This window comes from Balaenoptera musculus, chromosome 15, assembly GCF_009873245.2.
Source record: "Balaenoptera musculus isolate JJ_BM4_2016_0621 chromosome 15, mBalMus1.pri.v3, whole genome shotgun sequence".
Lineage (NCBI taxonomy): Eukaryota > Metazoa > Chordata > Mammalia > Artiodactyla > Balaenopteridae > Balaenoptera > Balaenoptera musculus.
This window is the reverse complement of record NC_045799.1, coordinates 61,999,966-62,023,856: the sequence shown is the minus strand read 5'-3', so window position 1 is coordinate 62,023,856 and position 23,891 is coordinate 61,999,966. Positions and strand designations below refer to the sequence as shown.

The window sequence follows — 23,891 nt, the reverse complement described above, 5'->3', positions numbered from 1 at the left end:
TGAATGTTTATGTCCCGCCCCAATTCATATATTAAAATCTAATCCCCCATGTGATGGTATTAGGAGCTGGGGGCTTTGGGAGGTGATTAGGTCATGAGGATGGAGCCCTCATGAGTGGAATTAGTGCCCTTATAACAGAGACCCCAGAGAGTCCCCCCACCCACTTCCTCCACATGAGAACACAGCTACAAGACAGTCATCTATGAACCAGGAAGCCCCTACCAGGCACTGGATCTGCCAGTGTCTTAATCTTGGACTTCTCAGCCTCCAGAACTGTGAGAGTGAAATTGCTGTTGTTTGAAAGCCTATGGTCTTCTGTCACAGCAGCCCAAATGGACCAAGACAAAGGGGTATAAACACAGGAAGAAAAACACGAAGTAAGGAAAGACTGGTTTGTCCCTTCCTCTGCTCATTATTGTCTATTTCCCAAATTTATCTCTGGGACCAGGATTATGGAGAGAGTTGTTTCTTTTTTCTGCCCTGGGATCACCAGGAGAAAGCTGGCATGTGGACGGACTTCCCTGGTGGTGCAGTGGTTAAGAATCCGCCTGCCAGTGCAAGGGACATGGGTTTGAGCCCTGGTCCGGGAAGATCCCACATGCCACAGAGAAACTAAGCCCTTGCGTCACAACTACTGAACCTGAACTCTAGAACCCATGAGCCACAACTACTGAGCCCAAGTGCCACAACTACTGAAGCCTGCACGCCTAGAGCCCGTGCTCTGCAACAAGAGAAACCACCGTAATGAGAAGCCCACGCACCACAATGAAGAGTAGCCCCACTGCTGCAACTAGAGAAAGCCCATGTACAACAACGAAGACCCAACGCAGCCAAAAATAAAATTATTAAAAAAAAAAAAAAAAAAAAGCTGGCACGTGGGAACTGCAATGGGAGAAGGTCTAAGTGGGAAGAGTCGGCATGGTGACAACCCAGAATCTTTAAAATTGGTTTCCACACACTATTTCAGGTGCCTATCCCTTTAAAAATATGGAAAGCCAATGGAATTTAATATAGTTGGAAGTTTACAAGTAACTAAAGGGGAAGTTATGGACTTTTTGATGGTCCTAGATTCAAATCCCTTCTCCATTGATTAATGGGGCAAGATTTTCATCTCTCTGTTCCTGGATTTCCATATATATATTGATACACACACACACACACACACACACACAATGCTTTATCTTATAGGGTGGTAAAGAGGAGTAAATCAGATAAAACTGTATCTCCTCAATTTTGAGACCACTTTCTTCTCCCACATTTTAGCATTTCTGAAGTTAGGATGCCCCTTCCCCATCCCACAAATGCATAATTTAACATAAATGTATACATGTGATAATATTATTAAGTAGATTTTTTTAGTGAAGTTTTCCTTTTAACTTTCTTTTTTGCTTGACTTTCCACTGCCCCCACCTCACTCTGGCCCTCACATCAGCCCCGTCTCCCCAGCTCACTCCCCACCTTCCCCCAGGTAGCCCATAGCAACAACTTGTTATGCATTTTCCATGTTTTTCTCCATACTAATAAAATCACACACATACAAACACACACACATACCCATGGATGCGTATATATTAAACGTGCTATATACAGAGAGAAACATTTTGTTTTATAAAAATGAGATCCTGTTATATACATTTTCCTTGATCTCATTTTTCTCCCTCAATAATACCTCTAAGACAACTATTACTACTCTAATTTATTCCTTTGTAACAGCTCCCTACATTTCACAGTGGATGAACAATAATTTATTGAACCATTCTTCTACTCTTGTGCCTTCACTGTGTTCAGTGTTTCGGTTTTCTGTTTTTTGCACATACTCCCTCGTATACTGGTGCTTCTATTTCTGTTGGGTAGAGTCCCAGAGTCAGACTGCTGGGTCAAAGCATATGAGTATCTTAAACTTTAATAGATGTTATCTGACTGCTTTCCCCAAAGGCTGGAACACTCAACAATTTCACCAGCAGTGTCTAAGATGACTCTGCTCTCCGCATGAAATTAAAAGGACTTTTAATGGACCAGTACATTTAATGCTGCCATGTTGTTTTTTGTTCTTGTTGTTCCGAAAAGCTGTGATTGACTATGAATGGTGCATCCCACATTTGCTGACATCTAAGAATCAAGGAGATATGGTATATATGTCAAGCACCTTGCCCAGCCTACACCCATCATAGCATTCATGGTGCACTGCCAGTTCACAATAATAGTATCTATTCCTGTTGTTTTGTATCTGATCTGAAAATCTTGCATCCTTCCCTCAAAGCAGGAAAGCAAGAAGGCTCATCTACCCACAGGAGCAGGAACAAACTTTCTAAACCAGGAGATGGGCAGGTGATTTCGACCAAGACTCCAGCTATTTCTTTTTAGTTTGATGATTTTGAAGGTTTGCAAAACACAGTTAAATCATTTGCATCTCAGTCTTTGTGGATTAACAGTTGCCCAATTCGGCAACTGGTGATTGTTTTGAATGTGAAGCTTCTGAGTGCTGGGTGATGTGATAGACACGGAGCATTCAGCATTCAGCAGTGAATGTGACACGCAGAGTTTCTGTGGTCATGGCACTCGCAGGAAGACAGAATCAAGTAATTGCACTCCAGGTTAGCCCAGAAAACTTGGTTTGACCCTATTAGGACTCACTTTCTCAAGGGCCTGCAAAAACACACCTGTGGCCAAACAACTGAATTAATCTCTTGAAAACATTTAGCTATGAGGGCATCGGGTCAGCAAGCTGACTGAATTCTGTTTCTGAAGGACTGGGAGATACAGTATCATCTCTTGGTCCTTTGGTTTTGCATCATTGGAAACAGGGACTGTTCCCAAAGAAGTTTTCTCAACTTCACTGAGGTATAATTGACAAAAATGTAAGATCTTTAACGTGTACATTGTGGTGATTTGATATAGGTAAACACTGTGAAAAGATTCTCACCGTGTAGTTAGTTAAAACATCTATCACCACACATGTTTATGTATTTGTTTATTTTTTTGGTGAGGACATTTAAGTTCTACTCTCTTAGCAAATTTCAATGGTATAATTCAGTATTATCAACGATAGTCATCATGTTTTATACTAGATCCTCCAACCTCTTTCATCTTTTTAAAAAAATTTTTAATGGAGTATAGTTGATTTACAATGTTGTGTTAGTTTCAGGGGTACAGCAAAGTGAATCAGTTAAACATATACATAGATCCACTCTTTTTTTTTTTTTTTTAAGATTCTTTTCCCATATAGACCATTACAGAGTATTGAGTAGAGTTCCCTGTGCTATACAGCAGGTTCTTATCAGACCTCCTTCACCTTCTACCTGAAAGCTGGTAGGTACCCTTTTACCAACCTCTTCCCATTTCCCCCCTCCCCCAGCCCCTGGCAACCACTTTTCTACTCTCTGTTTCTATGAGACTGATTTTCTTTTTTTTTTTAGATTCCACATATGTGATATCATGCAGTATTTGTCTTTCTCTCTCTAACTTATGTCACTTAGCAAAATGCCTTCAAGTTCCATCCATTTTGTCACAAATGGCAGGATTTCCTTCTTTTTCATGGCTGAATAATATTCCATTGTATATGTACAACACATCTTCTTTTTTTTTTTTTTTTTTTTTTTTTTTTTTAACTTTTGGGTTTATTTATTTTATTTATTTATTTTTGGCTGTGTTGGGTCTTCGTTTCTGTGTGAGGGCTTTCTCTAGTTGCGGCAAGTGGGGACCACTCTTCATCGCGGTGCGCGGGCCTCTCACTATCGCGGCCTCTCTTGTTGCGGAGCACAGGCTCCAGACGCGCAGGCTCAGTAGTTGTGGCTCACGGGCCTAGTTGCTCCGCGGCATGTGGGATCTTCCCAGACCAGGGCTCGAACCCGTGTCCTCTACACTGGCAGGCAGATTCTTAACCACTGCGCCACCAGGGAAGCCCACAACACATCTTCTTTATCCATTCATCGGTTGATGGACACTTAGGTTGTTTCCATGTCTTGGCTATTGTGAATAATGCTGCAGTGAGCATGGGGTTGTAGAGGGCTCTTTGATATCCTGTTTCCATTTCCTTCAGATATATTCCCAGAAGTGAGATTGCTGGATCATATGGTAGTTCTATTTTTTCCAAAAGACCTTAAGTCACCTGAAGGCAGGGACTATAGATGTCCTACTCAAAGGGCTACTGCACAATATCTGGCATATAAGAGGCTATCATTAAATATGTATTCAATGGATGAGGAAATGAATGGATGAATGGACAAATACATGAATGAATGACTTACCTGTTTGGGAATTTTAAATGAACTGAATAATTAGTGTCATGCATTGTAGTTATTTTCCAATTTGCATTTTACGAAATCTAGACATACCTGTCACCATCTTGTAATGCAGTTGTTGTTCATGATTTATCCAAATAAATATGTTCCTGGAAACCCTAGTCTAGTGCAAACAGCCTGGGCTGTTGTGTCCTTGCTCAGTCCATACTGGCTGCACCCCTTCCCTGGGGTGAGTCCTTAACCTGTGTCCCCACTTACAAAGGGCCATGACGACTTCTGCCCTTTGCCCTTTTTTGTAAAGAGTAAATTAGAAAACACAGGAAAAGTATAAATTGGAAAGTGCTATAAACGTAAGAGGCCATTACTATTACTTCTCCCGACACCCATAATCCATGCACCTCTTTAAACCCTACTGAAAGTGAGACTAAGCAGCACTGGTGCTGATGTATTTAAATGCCTAAGACCTCAGGCTAACAACAGTTATTTCCCACCTGTCACATTGCCTATGCTTAGAAGACCCTCTTTCTTTCCTCTCCGTAATCAACCACCAATGTTTTTTCCCTTCCAGATGTCTGTCTGGTTAGCCTCTTCCTCCCAACCCACTGCCACTGCTTTAGACTCCAGTCCCTGTGAACTCACGATCAGATGATTCCAAAACACGCCTACTTGGTCTTCCACCGCCCCAGAGTCCCTGCCCTTCCATCCCGTCTGCAACCACTGCCAGACAAGTCTTCCTAAGATGCTACTTTCTTTACCTCTGCCCCTTGTCCTGCAGTGGCTCCATGCAGCCTGTCATTTTTAATCTGCTCAAGTCTAGGGGCCCTGATCAATCAACCTTGGACTTCCCCACTCCACCAATGCAGCCAAGTTCATGCATGCCTCCAACAATTTCCTTACACATCGTCACCTCCACTCTTTTCTTGAGGCCAGACCACCCACTTTAACTTTCCTCTTTTCCTTCTTTCCAATTGTTTAAATACTACCCAGTTAAGGTCCACTTTATGTCCTGTTCTGTCAGCATCACCATCATCAACACCATCACCATCATTTAGGGAGACTGTGGCTTTCCACATTCTCTGCCAGGGCTTTCCACATTATCTCATTGAATCTTCCTCATTACCCTATGAGGCAGGTCTTCTTACTATCTCTATTTTATAGATGAGAAGACGAGGGACTTCCCTGGCGGTCCAGTGGTTAAGACTCCACGCTCCCAATGCAGGTTCAATCCCTGGTTGGGGAACTAAGATCCCCCATGCCGCACAGTGCGGCCCAAAAAAAAAAAAAAAAAAAAAACTATGTATAGCTGAGAAGATGAAATTCAGAGAGGTTAAGTAACTAGCCCAAGGTCACAGAGCTAATAAGTGTTAAAGTCATGATTCAAATGCAGGCAGAATTCCCACTCTCAAACACTAGACTGTCCATGAAATCTTTCTTGGTCACCCCCAGGGAGGCCTGTCTCTGGGAAGCTACAAGTCTTCAAGACAGGAAAATTCTTCTGCTGCATTTCTGTAAATGTCTTTAAGCTCCCACCGCAGTTTTACCCTGAAGGCACTCTGAAGCAGTGAGATATAGTCCTCAAGTTTACAAGGGATGTGTTTGTAATGGAAAAGGAAATGAATGAGCCAGAGAACAGAATCAGTACTAAGAAACCCAGAGAAGTGTCTAACTGACCTTATCTGTATCTGTATTAAGAGCGGTTTTACTAATCCCAGGAAATAAGAAAGGCAGTAGGATGAAGTCACCCGTGCTGGGTTCAAGTTCCAGCTCTGCCACTTACTAGCAGACTGCCATCGGGCAAGTTGCTTAATCTCTTTGAGCCTCAGTTTCCTCATCTGTAAAATAGAGCAATAAATGGCTCCACTGCCCCTCACATCATAGGGTGTGTTGGAAGGAGTAAATTAGAGCATGCATGTAAACATGTGCTTGGAGCAGGCACATAGTAAGTGTTCAGTGTATGATATTTCTAACCATCATTCTCTTCTACTTCTCTTAGAATCACTAGTTTTGCTCCTTTAATGTCAAGGCATTTTAACTAAAAAATAATTATCAGTAAGTCAGACTCTGATTCATTCAAACAAACAAAAATCCCCAAACTTTATTCTAGCAGTCTGGTCCTTGGTCACCCCACGTGGACCCTGCAGGAAATGTGGAGCTGAGCCTTCTCCTGTCTAGCCTCCTATGAACTTATCTGGACTCCAAAATGCACTCACCTCCTGCCTGTCTTGTCTCCCTCACTCTTTAAGAGTCTAGCAAGCATGACTGATCCAGCTGTAGTTCCCAGGTAAAATGTGCACATGTGCCATTCCCTCTGCCTGGAATGCTGTTCCCCTCAGTCAGTGATGAAATATTGTTCACCTTTTCAGCCTACTTCAAGAGTCCTTTTCTCTTCCAGACCCCAGGAACCATTCCTCGGTGTGACCACTTGGACCTACAATATATTTGTTATTATATTATACAAATTATACCTGTATTTATTTATTTTTTTTTTGGGGGGGTGCGCCACACAGCTTGTGGGATCTTAGTTCCCCGAACAGGGATCGAACCTGGGCGCCTGGCAATGAGAGCTCTGAGTCCTAACCACTGGACGGCCAGGGAATCCCCATCTTAACCATTTCTAAGTGTACAGTTCAGTGGTATTAAGTACATTCCCATTTCACAGATGAAGAGAGTGGGGTCCAGGGACGTTAGGCAACTTGCCCAAGATCACAGTGTTGGGAAGCAGCAGAGGGAGGAGTGGAACACAGCCAGCCAGAGAACGCCTTAACGGTGAAGTCTGGGTCTTCTTCATTAGCTAACACATAGTAGGGGCTCAAGCCCACTGGGTAAGTGAATAGTGAGGGAATGAGTGGATTGTATGGTAAGCATCCTTGGGGGAGCTTTGTGAGTGATGTTCTGAAGAGCTACGCTAAAAGAGCCTCCACCTGTGCTTATCTCCAGCCCTCAGGATCATCCAGGTAACAGGTGATTCACATGAGTGAACAGACCCCCAAGGTTTCTTTCCAAGGGGAAAGAAACAGAAAAAAAAAAAAAAAAAAGTGGTGCATGGCCTCTGGGATCTCCACCTCCTTGCCTGAGGCTGGCAGCTCACCTGAAATGCCCTTCTCCCCTCTCTTCACCCACTGAAACCCTGCTCAGCCTTCAGGTCCAGCGCAAACACTCCTCCTGCTGTCATGCTGGAGCCCCCAGGAAGAGCCAATCTCTTCTTCTGCTTATTTCCCACTTGTACCTTCATTTAGTGTCTATTTCATACTGTTTATACCGGTTTATAATATAAACCATGATGTTCTTCACATCTGTGCTCCCCTTCCCCAAATCTGTAAGCTTCTTCAGAGTAGGGGCTGTGTCCTATTTCATCTCCAACCTCTGCAACATCTAGCGCGGTGCCACGAATAACAGACACTGACTAGGAACATTTAGAGTCAAAGAGAGCTAGCATCAGGCTCCAGCTCTATCATTCACTAGCTTCGTGGCCTTCAGCTCTCTTAACCTCCTTAAGCCTCAGTTTCCCCATCTATGAAAGGGGAATAATTATCTGCTGACCTAATAGAGTTGTTAAAATTTAATAAGCTCGAGTTCATAGCTAAGGCTCACTAACTACTATTATTATTAATAAGTGTTTAATAATTAATCAGAGACCAAGAATAGGCATAATTGATTTTGCCTTCAATGGACACATAAGAAGGAAACGCTTGCAAAAATGAAACTTAAAATACCGAATAAACAGAGCTATGTAAATAATTGGTTTTGTTCAAAGTACATACTAGATAATATCATATTCATCATCTTTGCCTTCCTGCTATTATGGTTCCTGCAATAAAGTTACACAGTCAGTTGCCTCTCCAGGGAGACTGCAGAGACTAGCACACCTCCTAAACCTTAACCCGGTGCTCAGTCTCCCAAAAGGTAGTCCATGTTGCCTTTACCCTTGTCACTCCTTTCACACTAAGGAAATTCCTACCACTTAGCCAAAATGGGATTGATTAGGAAGGACCCTGGGACTACAGCGAACAGTGATTACATCGATCACCACTTGCCCCATGGTCTGATTCTCCATCTAGTAGCCAATGTGACCTTTTAAAAACAAAAACCAGCTCATGTTAGTTAAGCTAGACAATCAGAAGCAGCTTCTCCTACAACAAGAATAAAATCTGTACTTTCTTTTTTTTTAACCACAACCTACAAGGTCCTACCCAGTCTGGCTCCTCGCTGATTTCTCTCCTCTCTCTACCCTGACCCTCCCGGTTCCAGCCACCCTGGCCTTCTGTCTCTTCCTCTAACATACCAAGGGCCTTTGCATTTGCTTCTTGCATCCTTGACATTTACATGGCAAAATGTCACCTCCTTAGGAGAGCATTTCCTGACCACTGGACGGGAAATAGCCCTCCCCTATTAATTCCCATGTAACACATCATCATCTGAACGACATTATTTGTTTGCTTATGTATTGTCTGTCACCTTCACTCCCAGCCCACTTCCTGCTTTCCCCTTGAATAGAAGCTCCATGCAGGCAGGAACCTTGCCTGTCTTGCTCCACACTGTGTCTCAGCCCCTAGAACACTGCCTGGCACTTATAAAGCAGTTAATACCTATTTATTGAATGAATAAATGGGGGAGGGGGAGCAGATTATGGTCATTTTTCACTTTTTATTTTTATATTTCAGATGAATTTGAATTCTTTATAAAGTGCATGTACTACTTCTGTAATAAGAAAAGAGAAATAAGACTAAAACAAAATAAAATTGAAATAATAAAATTAGCATATTTAATCAAACAGATGAAAGTAACACAAATTCTTTCCCAAGTATCTATTATATAGATTGTCAGCAATTCATATTTTTCAGCCTCCACGCTGTTTATTAAACCTGAAACGTTGGCCAGTTTAATGATCTGTTTGCCAGTCGGCACACACCCTTGGATTTTTAAATAATTGTCATCTCTCCTGGGCTTATAGAAAGATTATCATTTGAGCTTTCCACTTTATTCCAATCTCCTACTCATAGCACATTTATTTCCACCTCTATGCTTTTGCCAATGCTGTTATCTCTCCTGGTATCTCCTACCCACTGTGCCACCCTCCCCCACCTCCCCTGTCCAAAATCTTGATCATCCTTTAAGGCACACTCAAATCTTTCAAGAAACAGCCACGACCACTGACAACTGTGCTTTTAGAAAGCTCTGTGCTTTGTCAAAAGGCACCTTGTCTTTGTGCCTCCCCTAATTAATTACAGTTGGTTGAAAGCAATACTTTTATATATCTAACCACACTGAAATGTCACTATGCATTTTCCAACTGAGTAAAAAAAAACAAAAAACCTACTCACTTCTAGTGGAAATATGTTGTCAAAAGTGGATGGGAGCAATTCCTTAGACTCTTTCTCAAAGGAGAAAATACTAGGTGGTTTCCAAGGATGCAAAAGCCGTTTCCTACACCTTTCCATAAGGAAGAAGGTGGTATCTACATAATCATTACCTGGAATTCACAAAGAAATGCACGCAAGGAAAAAAAAACTGACTGGCAGGCTGGAATAATCTCCTCCAATGCTATTGGGCACCATCCTCTTATGTTCTATTGCTGTGGTCCCCAACCTTTTTGGCACCAGGGACCGGTTTTGTGGAAGACAATTTTTCCACGGACCGGGGGTGGGGGAATGGTTTCAGGATGATTCATGGGCATTACATTTACTGTGCACTTTATATCTATTATTATTACATTGTAACATATAATGAAATAATTATACAACTCACCATAATACAGAATCAGTGGGAGCCCTGAGCTTGTTTTCACTTGTCTCTCACTGATAAGGTTTTGATATGAGTCCTCACGCAATTGATTTATTACGGTCTCTGTGCAGTGAAACCTCTCTGCTAATGATAATCTGTATTTGCAGCCACTCCCCAGCGCTAGCATCACTGCCTCAGCTCCACCTCAGATCATCAGGCATTAGATTCTCATAAGGAGCGCGCAACCTAGATCCCTCGCATGTGCAGTTCACAGTAGGGTTCGAGCTCCTATGAGAATCTAATGTCACCGGTGATCTGACAGGAGGCAGAGCTCAGGTGGTAGTGCAATGATAGGGAGAGTCTGTAAATACAAATGAAGCTTCGCTCACCTGCCTGCTGCTCACCTCCTGCTGTATGGCCTGGTTCCTAACAGGCCACAGGCTGATACCGGTCCATGGCCTGGGGTTGGGGACAACCATTCAGCATGGATTGAGTGCTTACTGTATGTCAAGCACTATGCTAAATGCATTATATGCATTATCTCATTTAATCCTCCCAACAGCCTGAAGTGGTCCTTACTATCCTGTTGGAAGATGTCACTGAGAGGATGGAACTGCCAGCTGACTCTTGAGCAGGACTGGGGTAATCGGAGGCTCCTCACCCCTCCCGTCCTTGAAATGTATATTCCACCCATTCTTCTCGCACTCGGAGCCAGTTCAAGGATGCGGCTTTGAGAGAGTAGGACGTTGTTGAGACCATCGGATGGGATACACCACTGAACCCCATTAAGGCCTCTATATAAACTGTTGAGATTCTGGCGGGCCGGTGCAGAGATCTTGTGGCGCCCAAGACAAGCCTCGTATGTAAGTTCCCTTGTTGTTAAACCTGCCACCTACCAATCTGGAGTGGCTGTCTCTTTCTTTGGCCTCTTCTTGCCCTCTGAGTACGGGGCCAGTTTCAGATTTCAGCTGGCAAGTTCCCAAGGGTTCAAACCAACATATCCCCATTTTATAGATGAGACAGCTAACTTACAGAACGGTTCAGCAATTTTCCCAGGGTGACAAAGCAACAAAGTGTTAGAGCTGGTTTGGATCCATGTCACCTGATTTCAAAACTCTCATTCTTAGCTACTATACTATTTATATCTTCTACCTAGAAACTCTAGCTAACATTAAAGAGAACGGTTAATACAACCTTAACTGAAAATGACCAGTTTTGCAATCTTTTTCCCCTTTTCAAGTCTTTTTAAGTAACACCTACTCAGTGTTTAACATAAAATATTTAAATATGTGTAAAAGTTAAACAGAGAGTGTCTTCTTTTTAATGGGCCTCTCTTTTTCTCCAGCATTTCCTGCATAGCGACATTGGCTTGACAGTTATTATGCCACAGAATCAATAGTACTAATTTTTACACTTCGTTAATAAATAAGTGGAGGCCCCAGATGTTATGGGATGGACCCACAGATCCCCTGGGAGTTGAGAGAGAGTCCAAAAAGAAAAAAAAGCCACTTTAATTAAAAAAAAAAAAAAAGTTAGGCTGCAGACAAGAGTCTAGAGATCAAAAGTCTAGATTCAAAAGTGAAACTCTGGATCAGTGCTTTAAGAAGATTTTGAATTTGAATAGGTAAAAATGAAAGAAAAAAAAAGATTTGGGGATCCACACCAAAAGCAGATCATAAACTGTGGTCTTGCATCTGAATGGGAAGCAAGAGTCAGAATCTTTGTTGGTTTGGAAGAGAGAGGATAAGAAAGCCTTTCCGCCAAGCTTTTAACAGTTTGCAGCCTAAGACTCAGAAGTACAAAAATTTCAGGAGCGAAAATGCTATATATCAGGTTTTCACTGCAATTTTTCTGTATGCTTGAAATTTTTCCTAATAAAATGGTGAGAACATAAAAAAACATAAGAGAATTATTAGGGACCTGGCCAACATTGCAGCTTTAGTCCAGAGTGTTGCTTTATGTAATTCTTTGAAAAGGATAAAAGCAGGTTCTTTCTACAGATGTAGTAATAAAATAATGGAAGCAGCCAATATATTCAGCACTTACCTTGAGCTCTACCTACATCATCTTATTGAATGTTCACAATTAAGCCGTAAGGTATGTACTATTATCATCTCCGTTTCAGAGAACAGAGGCAGAGTGAGGCTTAAAAAAATGTGACTAGTTACAAATTCAGTCACATGCCAGCAAGGGGGCAGAGCCAGGATTCAAACCCAGGGCTTCTATTCTGCACAGACCCAGTAGCCTTTCAAGGCCACCGTGAACTCCAGAGACCAACAGGCTGCCACATACTTAAAATCACTAAATGTGTTCTGGGACTCTCAACAGATTTAGAAAGCTTCCTGAAAATGTGAAAGCAATACACCTTCAGGTTAAAAGCAGAGAGGGGCTCAGGGGCCCAACAAACCTGAGTTCAAATCCTGACTCTGCCACTTAAATCACATCACCTAGTAAGCCCCAATTTTTCCATCTATGCAAGGGGAGTCATAAGTCATAATATTCCCCTCAAGGAGGCTGTTCCAGGGATTGAATGAGAGGATGCATTTAAAGTTCTTAGCACAGGCAAGACCTAATACATGGCAATCTATCAACAAAAGGCAGCCATTGTGGGTATTATTTTGAGCTTGCAGGAAGACCAGAGACCCTCAGCCCTGGTGTCATGTTAAAGTATCAAAGCCAAAGGGTTCTGAAAGGATGAAATGGGAGGAAGGACCCATATTTTAAAAGGAGAAAGAAAAGAAAAGGAGAGAGGCTGGAAACACTCTGGTTTCCAGGTGCAGAACTAAGACATTTGACTGTGATTTCTACTTGAACCCATGAAAACCAGAGTACAGTAGAGCCATTCTAAAAAGATCTTCTGAATTTGTAATTACAGGTACGGAGAAAGCACACACACAGACACACACACACACAATCTTCTACCAGGTGAAGACAGGAAAAGAGCATATTCACAATATTTCGGTCCAACATAGCTCAGCGCCAAGGCAGGAAGCTGAGGGTCCTTGTGAAGGGCGAGACGACTCTTCCCAGCCTGGATGGAGGTACGGAGCTAAAGCAAGCAGTGCAAGGGCAGGGGACTGCTAAGTGCCCGGGGTTTGCAGGGAGGGCTGGTGACCCTGGGACCCCTGCAGCTGCCTCTATACTTTGAGAGCAGGAGTTTCAACTACTGCATCCTATTCATTAAAAACAAAAGATCCTTAGTTTATTTGTTAATGTTGTTGACCCCAAAATACCGTAGAGAGAAGCAGCAAATACAGTCTGTCCATTTCAGAACTGCCTTCTAGGACTGTACCCAAACCAGAGACTTTGAGTCAAGAGAGAAAGAAGGGCGTGCACACGGTTAACCTTCCCCTAACCCTTTCCCTTCCACTCGCGACCCTGGAGAAGGCAGGGGAAGAAACGCTGGGAATTTCAGGTGTGCCCAGAACCTCACGCCGGGGGAGAAGCAAAAGCAGAAACCCAGCGGACACTCCCCCCTCTCCAGAGACGTGGGCGCTTTCCAGGATGGTCCAAAGGTTCCAGCGTCCCAGTGCATCCCGGGTGGAGAAAAGACCCTCCTCCCTGGGCTGCGGGAAAGACCCTACTTTCCAAGACCGGCTGCGAGCTTGGATCCGGGACTCCCGAGTCCACCCCAGGCTCCCGGCTCAGCTGCCTGGAGATTCCCGAGCCTCCCGGTGAAGCCCAACCCGGAGGCTTTTGTTCGAGGGAGAGCGCGTCGCAGCGCAGCGCATCCCCGCAGCGCTGAAAGCCTCGCTGCGGGGGCGCTTCCCTCGGTCCGCTCCCTACCAACCCCGCGCTCCCGCGACCACCCGCTCCGGCGCACGGATCCCCAACTGTCCCCACCCCTCGCCCGAATACTCACTTCTCCCCAGTCCCTCCGCTTTCCACGCCGTCTCCTCCACCGCCCCATAGCGCCTCAAAGGCTTCTCAGCTTCCAGATGGATGGACAAAGATTGCTTTAACTCCATCGCTGATCTCCGCGGGCAGGTCGACGGGTCTCCCTTTACTCCATCCCCGCTGCGGGTTGCAGGGAGGGAGGCGGCTCCAGCCAGCAGCGTCTTAAGGGGCCGGGCGCTCGTGACGTTGCTCCATCTCTTCCGCCGCCAGGGCCGGGGACAGCCGACTGGTACCTGGTGGTGGGGTGGAGGGGTGGAGAGAAGGATGAGGACACATGCGCAATGGAGGCTTGGGGAGGGGAGCTTGGGGGCTGGGTAGACAGAAAAGAGGGTAGGTGATAACTCTACGAAGAACAACAAAACAACAACTAAAATAGAACCATCACAAAGGAAGTCAAAACAAGGCAGCAGCCCATACTGGGGCTTGTGGCGTCAGCGTGCTGCTAGGTTTTGAGTGGGATTTGTGAGAGCATCTCTATCTGGGGGCAATGGATCCATCTTTGTGGCGAGTGTACAGAAGCGTGAGTGTGGACCTGGATCTGTGGGTTCTGGGCTTGGCCGAGTGCGTTTTTGTGACAATCTCTGTCGTTTGCATCTGTGTGTATTTTGAATTTGAATTTGAATATAAAATGGAACAATCTTGTCTGCCGGTGCCTGTGTCCACTCTGTATGTGTTTGCATGAACTTCAGAGAGACATGAAACTATTTTGGACACAAGTATAACAAAGCTATTTGGAACATGGGTCTTTACTTTCCAGAAACCCAGAGGTTTATCTTAACCAACAAAGCACGGCAGCATTAAAAGTACAAGGTAAAATCAGCAGCTAGACTGATTTTTAAAATAGTACTATTTGTTGAATGATGGCTAGGTGCTAAACACTCCCCAATAACTCTGTGAAACAGATACTGTTTTGTTAGCTTTGTTTTATAGAGGATGAAACTGAGGTGCAGCAAGATTAAGTTATTTGCCCAAATTCCCACACTTACCAAGTGGTCTGGTCAGCACTTGAATCCAGACTTAGACTCTTTATTGTACTGACCTTCTTGACTGCACAGGTATGTAGTTTTGTACTGGGTTGGGGGAGAAGCTCTATAGGACATGTGTTGTTCATTTGTTGTTTGTTGTTATTCTTAAGACATCATCTGGGGCAACTTTTGGTTTCCACACAGCTTGTGGAGGTATGACAAGGCTTTAATAAAATGATTTATCAACCAGCAGCAAGAGGCTTTAAAAATTTATGATCAATAAAGTACTTCTAGGGCTTCCCTGGTGGTGCAGTGGTTGGGAATCAGCCTATCAATGCAGGGGACACAGGTTCAAGCCCTGGTCCAGGAAGATCCCACATGCCACAGGGCAACTAAGCTCATGTGCCACAGCTAACTGAGCCTGCGCTCTAGAGTCCACATGCCACAACTACTGAAGCCCATGTGCCATGACTACTGAAGCCTGCACACCTAGAGCCCGTGCTCCGCAACAAGAGAAGCCACTGCAATGAGGAGCCTGTGTACCACAACGAAGAGTAGCCCCTGCTCACCGCAACTAGAGAAAGCCCGCATGCAGCAACAAAGACCCAACGCAGCCGAAAGTAAATAAATTAAAAAAAAAAAAAAAGTACTTCTAAATAGCTCATGAGAGAAAAAGGATAAAACAATGAAAAATTTTAAATATTTAGACCTCGATAGTCATGAGAGTATCACATATCAAAACTTGTAAGGTTATTGTTTTTTTTAAATATATGTTTTTCTAAATTTATTTATTTATTTATTTATGGCTGTGTTGGGTCTTCGTTTCTGTGCGAGGGCTTTCTCCAGTTGCGGCGAGCGGGGACCTCTCTTCATCGTGGTGTGCGGGCCTCCCACTGTCGCGGCCTCTCCCGTTGCGGAGCGCGGGCTCCAGACGCGCAGGCTCAGTAGCTGTGGCTCACGGGCTTGGTTGCTCCGCGGCATGTGGGATCCTCCCAGACCAGGGCTCGAACCCATGTCCCCTGCATTGGCAGGCAGACTCTCAACCACTGCGCCACCAGGGAAGCCCCAAAACTTGTAAGTTTTGATGTAAGTAAATGCATAGCCTTAAATGCATGCATTTAAAAATGTAAGACTAAAAATAAATGGGTTAGGATGAATAGGTAAGCAAAATGTGGTCTTTCCATACAGTGGAATACTATTCAGCCTTTAAAAAGGAAGGGGATTCTGCAATATGCTACAACATGGATGAAACTTGAGGACATAATGCTAAGTGAAATAAACTAGTCACAAAAAGACAAACACTGTACAATTCCACTTATGTGAGGTGCCTAGAGTAGTGAAAATCACAGGAACAGAAAGTAGAATGGTGGTTGCTGGAGACTAAGGGGAGGGAAGAATGCGGAGTTTTTGTTTAATGGGTATAGATTTGCAGTATTTCAAGATGAAAAGAGTTTTGGGGGTGGATGGGGGTAATGGATGCACAACAGTGTGAATGTATTTAATACCACTGAGCTGTACACTTAAAACTAGTTGAACTGGTTAAAAAAAAATCATTGTGTTCAACTGAAAAGACTATAAGAGAAAGGAAGAGATAAAACCTAAGTGAAAAAAAAAAGAAAAAAAAAACCTAAGTGAAGTAGAAAAATAATAATAAGAGCATAAATTAAGGTAATAGGGACTTCCCTGGTGGCACAATGGTTAAGAATCTGCCTGCCAATGCAGGCGACATGGATTCAAACCCTGGTCCGGGAAGATCCCACATGCCACAGGGCAACTAAGCCCATGCACCACAACTACTGAGCCAGTGCTCTAGAGCCTGTGAGCCACAGCTACTGAGCCCACATGCCACAACTACTGAAGGCTGCGTACCTAGAGCCCATGCTCCACAACAAGAGAAGCCACTGCAATGAGAAGCCCGCTCACTGCAATGATGAGTAGCCCCTGCTCGCCGCAACTAGAGAAAGCCCGCGTGCAGCAATGAAGACCCAACACAGCCAAAAATAAATAAATTAAAACAACAACCACAACAACAACAACACTGAGTGGAGAAACTGGAACCCTCATACGTTGCTGGTGGAAATGTACAATGGTGCAGCCACTTTGGAAGACAGTCTGGCATTTTCTCAAAAGGGTAAACACAGTTATCTCATGACCCAGCAATTCCACTCCTTGGTATAGACCCACAAGAAATGAAAGATACATCCACACAAAAACTTGTTTGAACAAATGTTCACAGCAGCATTATTCACAATAGCCAAAAAAGTGAAAACAACCCAAATGTCCATCAACTGATGAATGAATAAATAAAATGTGGTATATTCCTACAGGGGAATGTTACTTGGTAATAAAAAGGGATGAAGTACTGATACATGTTGCAACACGGTTAAATCTTGAAAATGCTATGCTAAGTGAAAGACACCAGTCACAATAGACCATAAGTTATATGATCCCATTTATATAAACTGTCTAGATTCTTTATCTACAGAGAAAACATTATCTATAGCAAATCAACAGAGAAAGAAAGTAGGTTAGTGGTTGCTTAGGTCTGGGGGTGGAGGAAAATAGGCGAAGGCAGGGACTGCTAAAGATAACAGGGCTTCCTTTCGGGTGAAAATGTTCTAAAATTGTGATGATGGTTGCATAACTCTAGTAATATACTAAAAACCCTTGAATATGTACCTTTAAAAGGGTGATTTGAATAGTATGTGAATTATATCTCAATAAAGCTATTAACAAAAAAAATTAAATTGAATGGGATTTAACCATTTAAATCACAACACATTATCATGAGGTAAATAAAATGACTAAGGCCAGCCTGGGCAGCCAGCCAGCAGGGATTTCCAGGGGTCTGGCCACAGAATCCAAATCTGTCTGGGTCCTACCTGGGGTTTGGCATTACCTGATGGTGGTTGTCCATTCTAGCTTGTGTGTGTGTGTGTGTTTCATATTCTTTTCCATTATGGTTTATTACAGGATACTGAATATAGTTTCCTGTGCTAAACATAAAGACCTTGTTGTTTATCCATTCCATATATAATCGTTTGCATCTGCTAATCCCATACCCCAGATCCATCCTTCCCCCATCAGATTGTGTGTTGATGGATATCACTTGAGGTCCCGTGGCAATTGGAATTTCCAAAACAATGACAGTGATTCCAGGACAGTGATTTCCCAGTTAGTGGCTCAATTACATGGGCCCAATTCAGAAAAATTAGGCTAGGCGAACACCTCCCCACCCATCAGTCCACCCCCGCCAGCCCTTCTGTCTCCCACTTAATATGTACTTTGGCCAGCATTATCCTGGGGTTTTAGTAAATTAGCCATTTTGCTACTAGTATATAGGCTATATGTTAGTAGGACTACAGTTATTCTTCTGTATCTGGAGAGACAGTAAAAGTTTCAATTGTAATACAAACGTATTCATGAAAGAACATCAGAAGGATCATTTCCCATTCCCATGATATGTCTTTCATTCCAGTTTAAATCATGGAGAAAGGGGGAAAATGTGGGTGTGGAGATGCACTGATATTGCTCAAGCTATTTTTACTCTCACAAAATGGGTCCCTCCCCTAATAGCCCCAATTTCTCCTAATAGATCATTTTTTATTAAAGCATATCATTTATCCGTCTTGTCTCTCTTTGATTCCTGGAAAACATTCCTTGAATATTTCAAGGAAAGACGTTACTAGCCATTTAAGTGGAATGCCCCCCATAATCAGTATGGCATTATACCTTGTATTCCAGCTGAATCACATCCTGTCAGTCACACACTCTGATTATAGAAACAGTGGAATAGCCAGAGAAGAATTGATCTGTGTGTCTGTAGAGAACAAACGTATGGACACCAAGGGGGGAAAGTTGGGGGGGGGGCAGGGGATGAATTGGGAGATTGGGATTGACATACATACACTAATATGTATAAAATGGATAACTAATAAGAACCTGCTGTATAAAAAATAAATAAAATAAAATTCAAAAGTTAAAAAAAAAAACTGGGAAAAAAAAAAGAATTCATCTGTGTTTCAACGAAAAACCTAATGCAGAGGGAAAACAAAATCTCCCTGTGTCTCAAAGAAATATAAGAAGTGTTGCTTCTAGAACGTGGGAATTCCAGAAACTATGATTTGCATGAGAAGAAACATTAATTTTAAGATTCAGAAGAAAAAGTTCTAGATGTTAGGGCCATAGATGGAAGTCAGGCTGCTTGAGTGAGATCCTGACTCCATGATTGGAAGCTATTTACCTTAAACCAACTATGGAAGCTGTCCAAGAGATAGTTTCCTTTCCTGTAAAATGGGGTTAATTATGAAACATGCTTAGTACAGCACATAAGAGATAGTTTCCTTTCCTGTAAAATGGGGTTAATTATGAAACATGCTTAGTACAGCACATGGCACAGAATAAATATTCAATAAATGTCATTTATTCTATTAATTTCATCACTGCTGTCATTACTTGAAGTTAAAAGTTGGCTTCCGTGTTGTGCTGTAGTCATCAAAATATCAAGATCGTCCTTACATAAATCCTAGAATATGCAACTCTATGAAGTCATTACATTTGTCATAATAATATTCCTAATTTTACAGACTCCTTCCAGGGAGATCGGTGTTATCCAGTATTAACACATTCCTAAATTGATGGTTAGCAGATATCTTGGAGTTCCACAGATGAGGAGTTTCAGGAAGCAGTGAAAGAGATTCACAGAGAAGGACTGGAAAATGCAAAAACTGGACCAGGTTGCATGCCTCCTGCACAGTCCAGGAGCCTACCCCATGTCAACTGTTCTGCAAAGAAGCTGTCACTTACGCTTGCAAGGCAGACTCCAAAGCAGAACCGTACACTTTCATCAGGCAGAGTTGGGATTAGTACAGCTCTCTTCTCTCATCAAAACTGGGGTGTTTTGTTGGTGTGTTTCATTTGTTTATTTTTTATTTTTATTTATTTATTTTTTTGGTGTGTTCCATTTGTAAAGTCAGTGATCAATGTCTTAAGAAGGCATCACTTTCATAAAGCAGATCTGGGGTTTTAGTGTTTCATTTCTATAATAAAATAACATACCATTAGTTTCCAACCCACATAAACACAAGACACACTTGGGACATGTTAGTAGGCATGTAAAGAATATTACCTGTAGAGCAGAGTGATAAAAAAAACTTGGGCTCTGTCGTCCTGGCTCCACCACTTACTAGCGGTATGACCTTGGGCAAGTCACTTCTTCTCTATTCTACTGAAAATGCGCTAAAGATCCCTAATGGCCTATTTTTTGTCACATCCAATAGCTTCTTTCCAGTCATCATCCTATTTAATCTCTCCAAAAATATGTAACGTTGTGGACCAGACCCTACTCCAAACTCCCTCTCTACCCAGTTTCCAGGACATGCTCTCTCCTGTCCTCTTGGCTCCCACTCCTGCTGTTCCAGTCCTCCCTTCTCGTCTCCTTCACAAGCTCTTTCTCCATCACTCACCCCCTTCAGTTAAGGTTCCCAGTGTTTATCCCTTTCATCTTCTCCTCTTCTCATTCTTCACCTCTTCCTAGTTAAACTTATCTTTTGTTCAATCTCCATCTCCAGCCCCCATCCTTCTCTCCTCTTAGAAATATCCAGCAGTCGTGGGAAAATTGATAAAAAGAGGAAAATGGATTTGGAAGAGAAAATAGAGTTAAAGAGAGTTCCAGAAAGCACACTGTGTATTCCTCTTAAAGGAGGCTTAGAAGAGAGAAAAGAAGCTGAGGAAACATATGCCGAAGACTTCAGACCTGAAATCCTGCATCTGTTGGAGAGCAGGGAGCTGGTACTTCTGCCCAAAGTGCTCAAGGAGTGGGATCAGGTGTTTTGGCTGTGCTGGGGCATGAAGTTATTAGGAGTGAAGTCAATGCTACATGCCTGTAAGAGGGTGGCGGGGGGGAGTCTGAAAAAAAGTCCCCAGGGCATGTGGGGACTCTATTATGGTGCTTTCTGTTTTTCAACGTTTATTGAGTGGTTACTGTGTACCAAGCACTTTACAAGACTTACCCTTCTTAACTCTATACTCTGAACAGTGTCCTGTGAGATCAGGGTTTGTAGCTACAGAGAGGTTGTAGTTTGCCAGTAAGTGGCAGCACCTGCATTCAGTCTCAGTCGGCCAGTCTCAGAGTCCAAACACTTAACCACAATCCCACATCCCCTCTCAAAGCTTTCCTTTCTCCTCCAGGAATCACCATGGCAACAGCCAGGAGGAGGGATTTATAACCTCAACCTGAACATGTTCAAAATCAGACTCCTTATATTTCCCCCCAAACCTGCTCCACCTCAATTAGAAATCTCGGATTTAGCCTCTGTACCTTACTCTCAAATATTCCACACTCTTTTACACATAGCCAGTCAACAAACCCTGTTGATTCTACCTTGGAAATCTCTCCAAAATCCAATTGTCCTCTTCATTCCCACTGCCCTGCTCTAGCTCAATGCTGCATCACCTTTTTCCCAGACTATTGCAGAAAAACATCTTTTCTGTTTTTTTTTTTCCCTACTGGAGACTATTCTCCACATTGCTTCTAAAATTATCTCTATTTTTTATTATTTTTTTAGTATTTATTTATTTATTTGGTTGCACCAGGTCTTAGTTGAGGCAGGTGGGCTCCTTAGTTGTGGCTCCCTGGCTCCTTAGTTGTAGCACATGGCCTCCTTGCTTGCGGCATGCATGTGGGATCTAGTTCCCTGACCAGGGATCGAACCTGGGGCCTCTGCACTGGGAGCGAGGAGTTTAATCCACTGCACCACCAGGGAAGTCCCCTAAAATTATCTTTAAAACACACACACAAATGCACACACACACACACACATATACACATGCAATGCCACTCTTATGCTTAAAAGCCTCCACTGGATTCCTGCTGCCTGCAGAGTAATTTACATAAGCAATCTCCTTCGTTTTGAGGACCATCAGGTTATTCCCAACTTCCTGAGTTTATCAAGAAAACCATGAGGAGAGTCTTGGAGTTAAAGCTTTGTAGATGTCCTTTATTTCCTTAGGATGAATTCCTTAAAGTGAAATTGATAAATCAAAGGATATGCACATTGTCAAAGGCATTTGATGCCTATTATTAAGCTGTTCTCCAGAAATGCCATACTTAACTTACACTCGCCAGAAGTGTGTACTACAACTTACTAGAATTCACATGTTTTCATGGGTATACCCACGGAGTGGAAATGTGTTCTATTCACTTTCAAATAATCAGAGCTGGAATACTGAACGGCACATGGTACTCAGCAAATGTTTGCTGAATGAATGAAGAACTGAATAAACAGAAGAAAAGTCCATTTGTGAAAAGCTTCCCGACTTGTGTATAGCTTAAAATAAGCATATCGTAACACAACTTCTAGATGTTGTCTGAATCTGACTGTTTCATGTAGAATTAATCCAGTAGCATCCTTTTGCACATGGGATTGATATTTATGGGATGCTCCACAACAGTGCTCCATCCAGGGAACAAAATCTTTGCTTCCTATCCATATTCACTACACATGTACAGACCCAATCTTATCGTAATTTCTTCAATTTTCCATCATCACCTATGCAGGTTAGAGGCTATCTGGAAAGGAGTTAACCTAAACAGTAAAATGAGTAAAAGGGTGCTAAAATTTCACAAATCTATATTTCCAGATGTGTACACTCGGCCCTCTGTATCTGTGTGTTTCACATCTGCAGATTCAACCAACAACAGAATAAAAATGTTTTGGGGAAAATAATTCCAAAAAGTTCCAAAAAGCAAAACTTGCATTTGCTGCTCATTGGCAACTATTTACATAGCGTTTACATTATATTTATAACTACTTACATAGCATTTACCTTGTGTTAGGTATTATAAGTACTCTAGAGATGATTTAAAGTATACAGGAGGGGGCTTCCCTGGTGGCACAGTAGTTAAGAATCCGCCTGCCAATGCAGGAGACATGGGTTCGAGTCCTGGTCCAGGAAGATCCCACATGCCTCGAAGTAACTAAGCCCGTGCACCACAACTACTGAGCCTGCGCTCTAGAGCCCATGTGCCACAACTACTGAGCCCGTGTGCCACAACTACTGAAGCCCACGCGCCTACAGCCTGTGCTCCGCAACAAGAGAAGCCACCAAAATGAGAAGCCCGCGCACCACAACGAAGAGTAGCCCCTGCTCACCACAACTAGAGAAAGCCCGCATGCAGCAATGAAGACCCAATGCAGCCAAAAATAAATACATAAATAAATTTATTTTAAAAATAAATAAATAAAACAAAGTATACGGGAGGATGTGTGTAGATTATAAGCAAAACCTGCACCATTCTATATAAGGGACTTGAGCATCTGTGGCTGTTGTATCCAGGGGGTCCTGGGACCAAAAGCCCAGGGATACCAAGGGATGACTGCATATGCATCTCTCTGTTGTACAGCTCTGCTAGAATAAATGTCCCCAAAGCATCTCAATTTAAATCCCTTCCTTCCAAAACCTTCCACAGGTGGTAACAGTTTCCTTCCAGCCAGTCAGTCAAGCCAGAAAATGTGTATTTTGTCCTATAAATCTTACTGATATTGCCTAGGTACATCTGAATTTATCAACCTAGACTATCCCTTCCTCCCTACTTCTACTCCCATTGAACTAATTTGGGCTCAGATGATCGCTACCCCTGACAATAATTTTCATCACTGATTTTTAGCAGGCTAGAGATATATTCAGTGTTACTCCTGAAAGGTCATTTGATGGTCCTAAGGAGAATGGGATGGAGGAGTGGAGGTGGCATAAAACTAGAGGTAGGGATATCAGTTGAGAGACTCTAGTGGTAAAATACATAAGTACTTCCCAAAGTTTTTTATTTTTAATAAATTTATTTTATTTTTATTTATTTACTTTTGGCTGTGTTGGGTCTTCATTGCTGTGCGTGGGCTTTCTTTAGTTGCAGCGAGCGGGGGCTACTCTTCGCTGCGGTGCGTGTGCTTCTCATTGCGGTGGCTTCTCTTGTTGCAGAGCATGGGGTGTAGGCGCGCAGGCTTCAGTAGTTGTGGCTCACGGGCTCTAGAGCCCAGGCTCAGCAGTTGCGGTGCATAGGCTTAGTTGC

At 42.9% G+C, this 23,891-nt stretch overlaps 1 protein-coding gene across 1 annotated transcript in view; it reads right to left on the bottom strand.

Annotated features, from left to right (window-relative positions):
* The window catches only part of LOC118881544 (bMERB domain-containing protein 1), a 156,436-nt gene that overhangs the window by 100,372 nt on the left and 32,173 nt on the right, over positions 1-23,891 (bottom strand). The window contains exon 4 of the mRNA XM_036826597.1: positions 13,825-14,092. Coding sequence (XP_036682492.1) covers positions 13,825-14,092 — 268 coding nt within the window. The remainder of the gene's footprint in view (positions 1-13,824; positions 14,093-23,891) is intronic.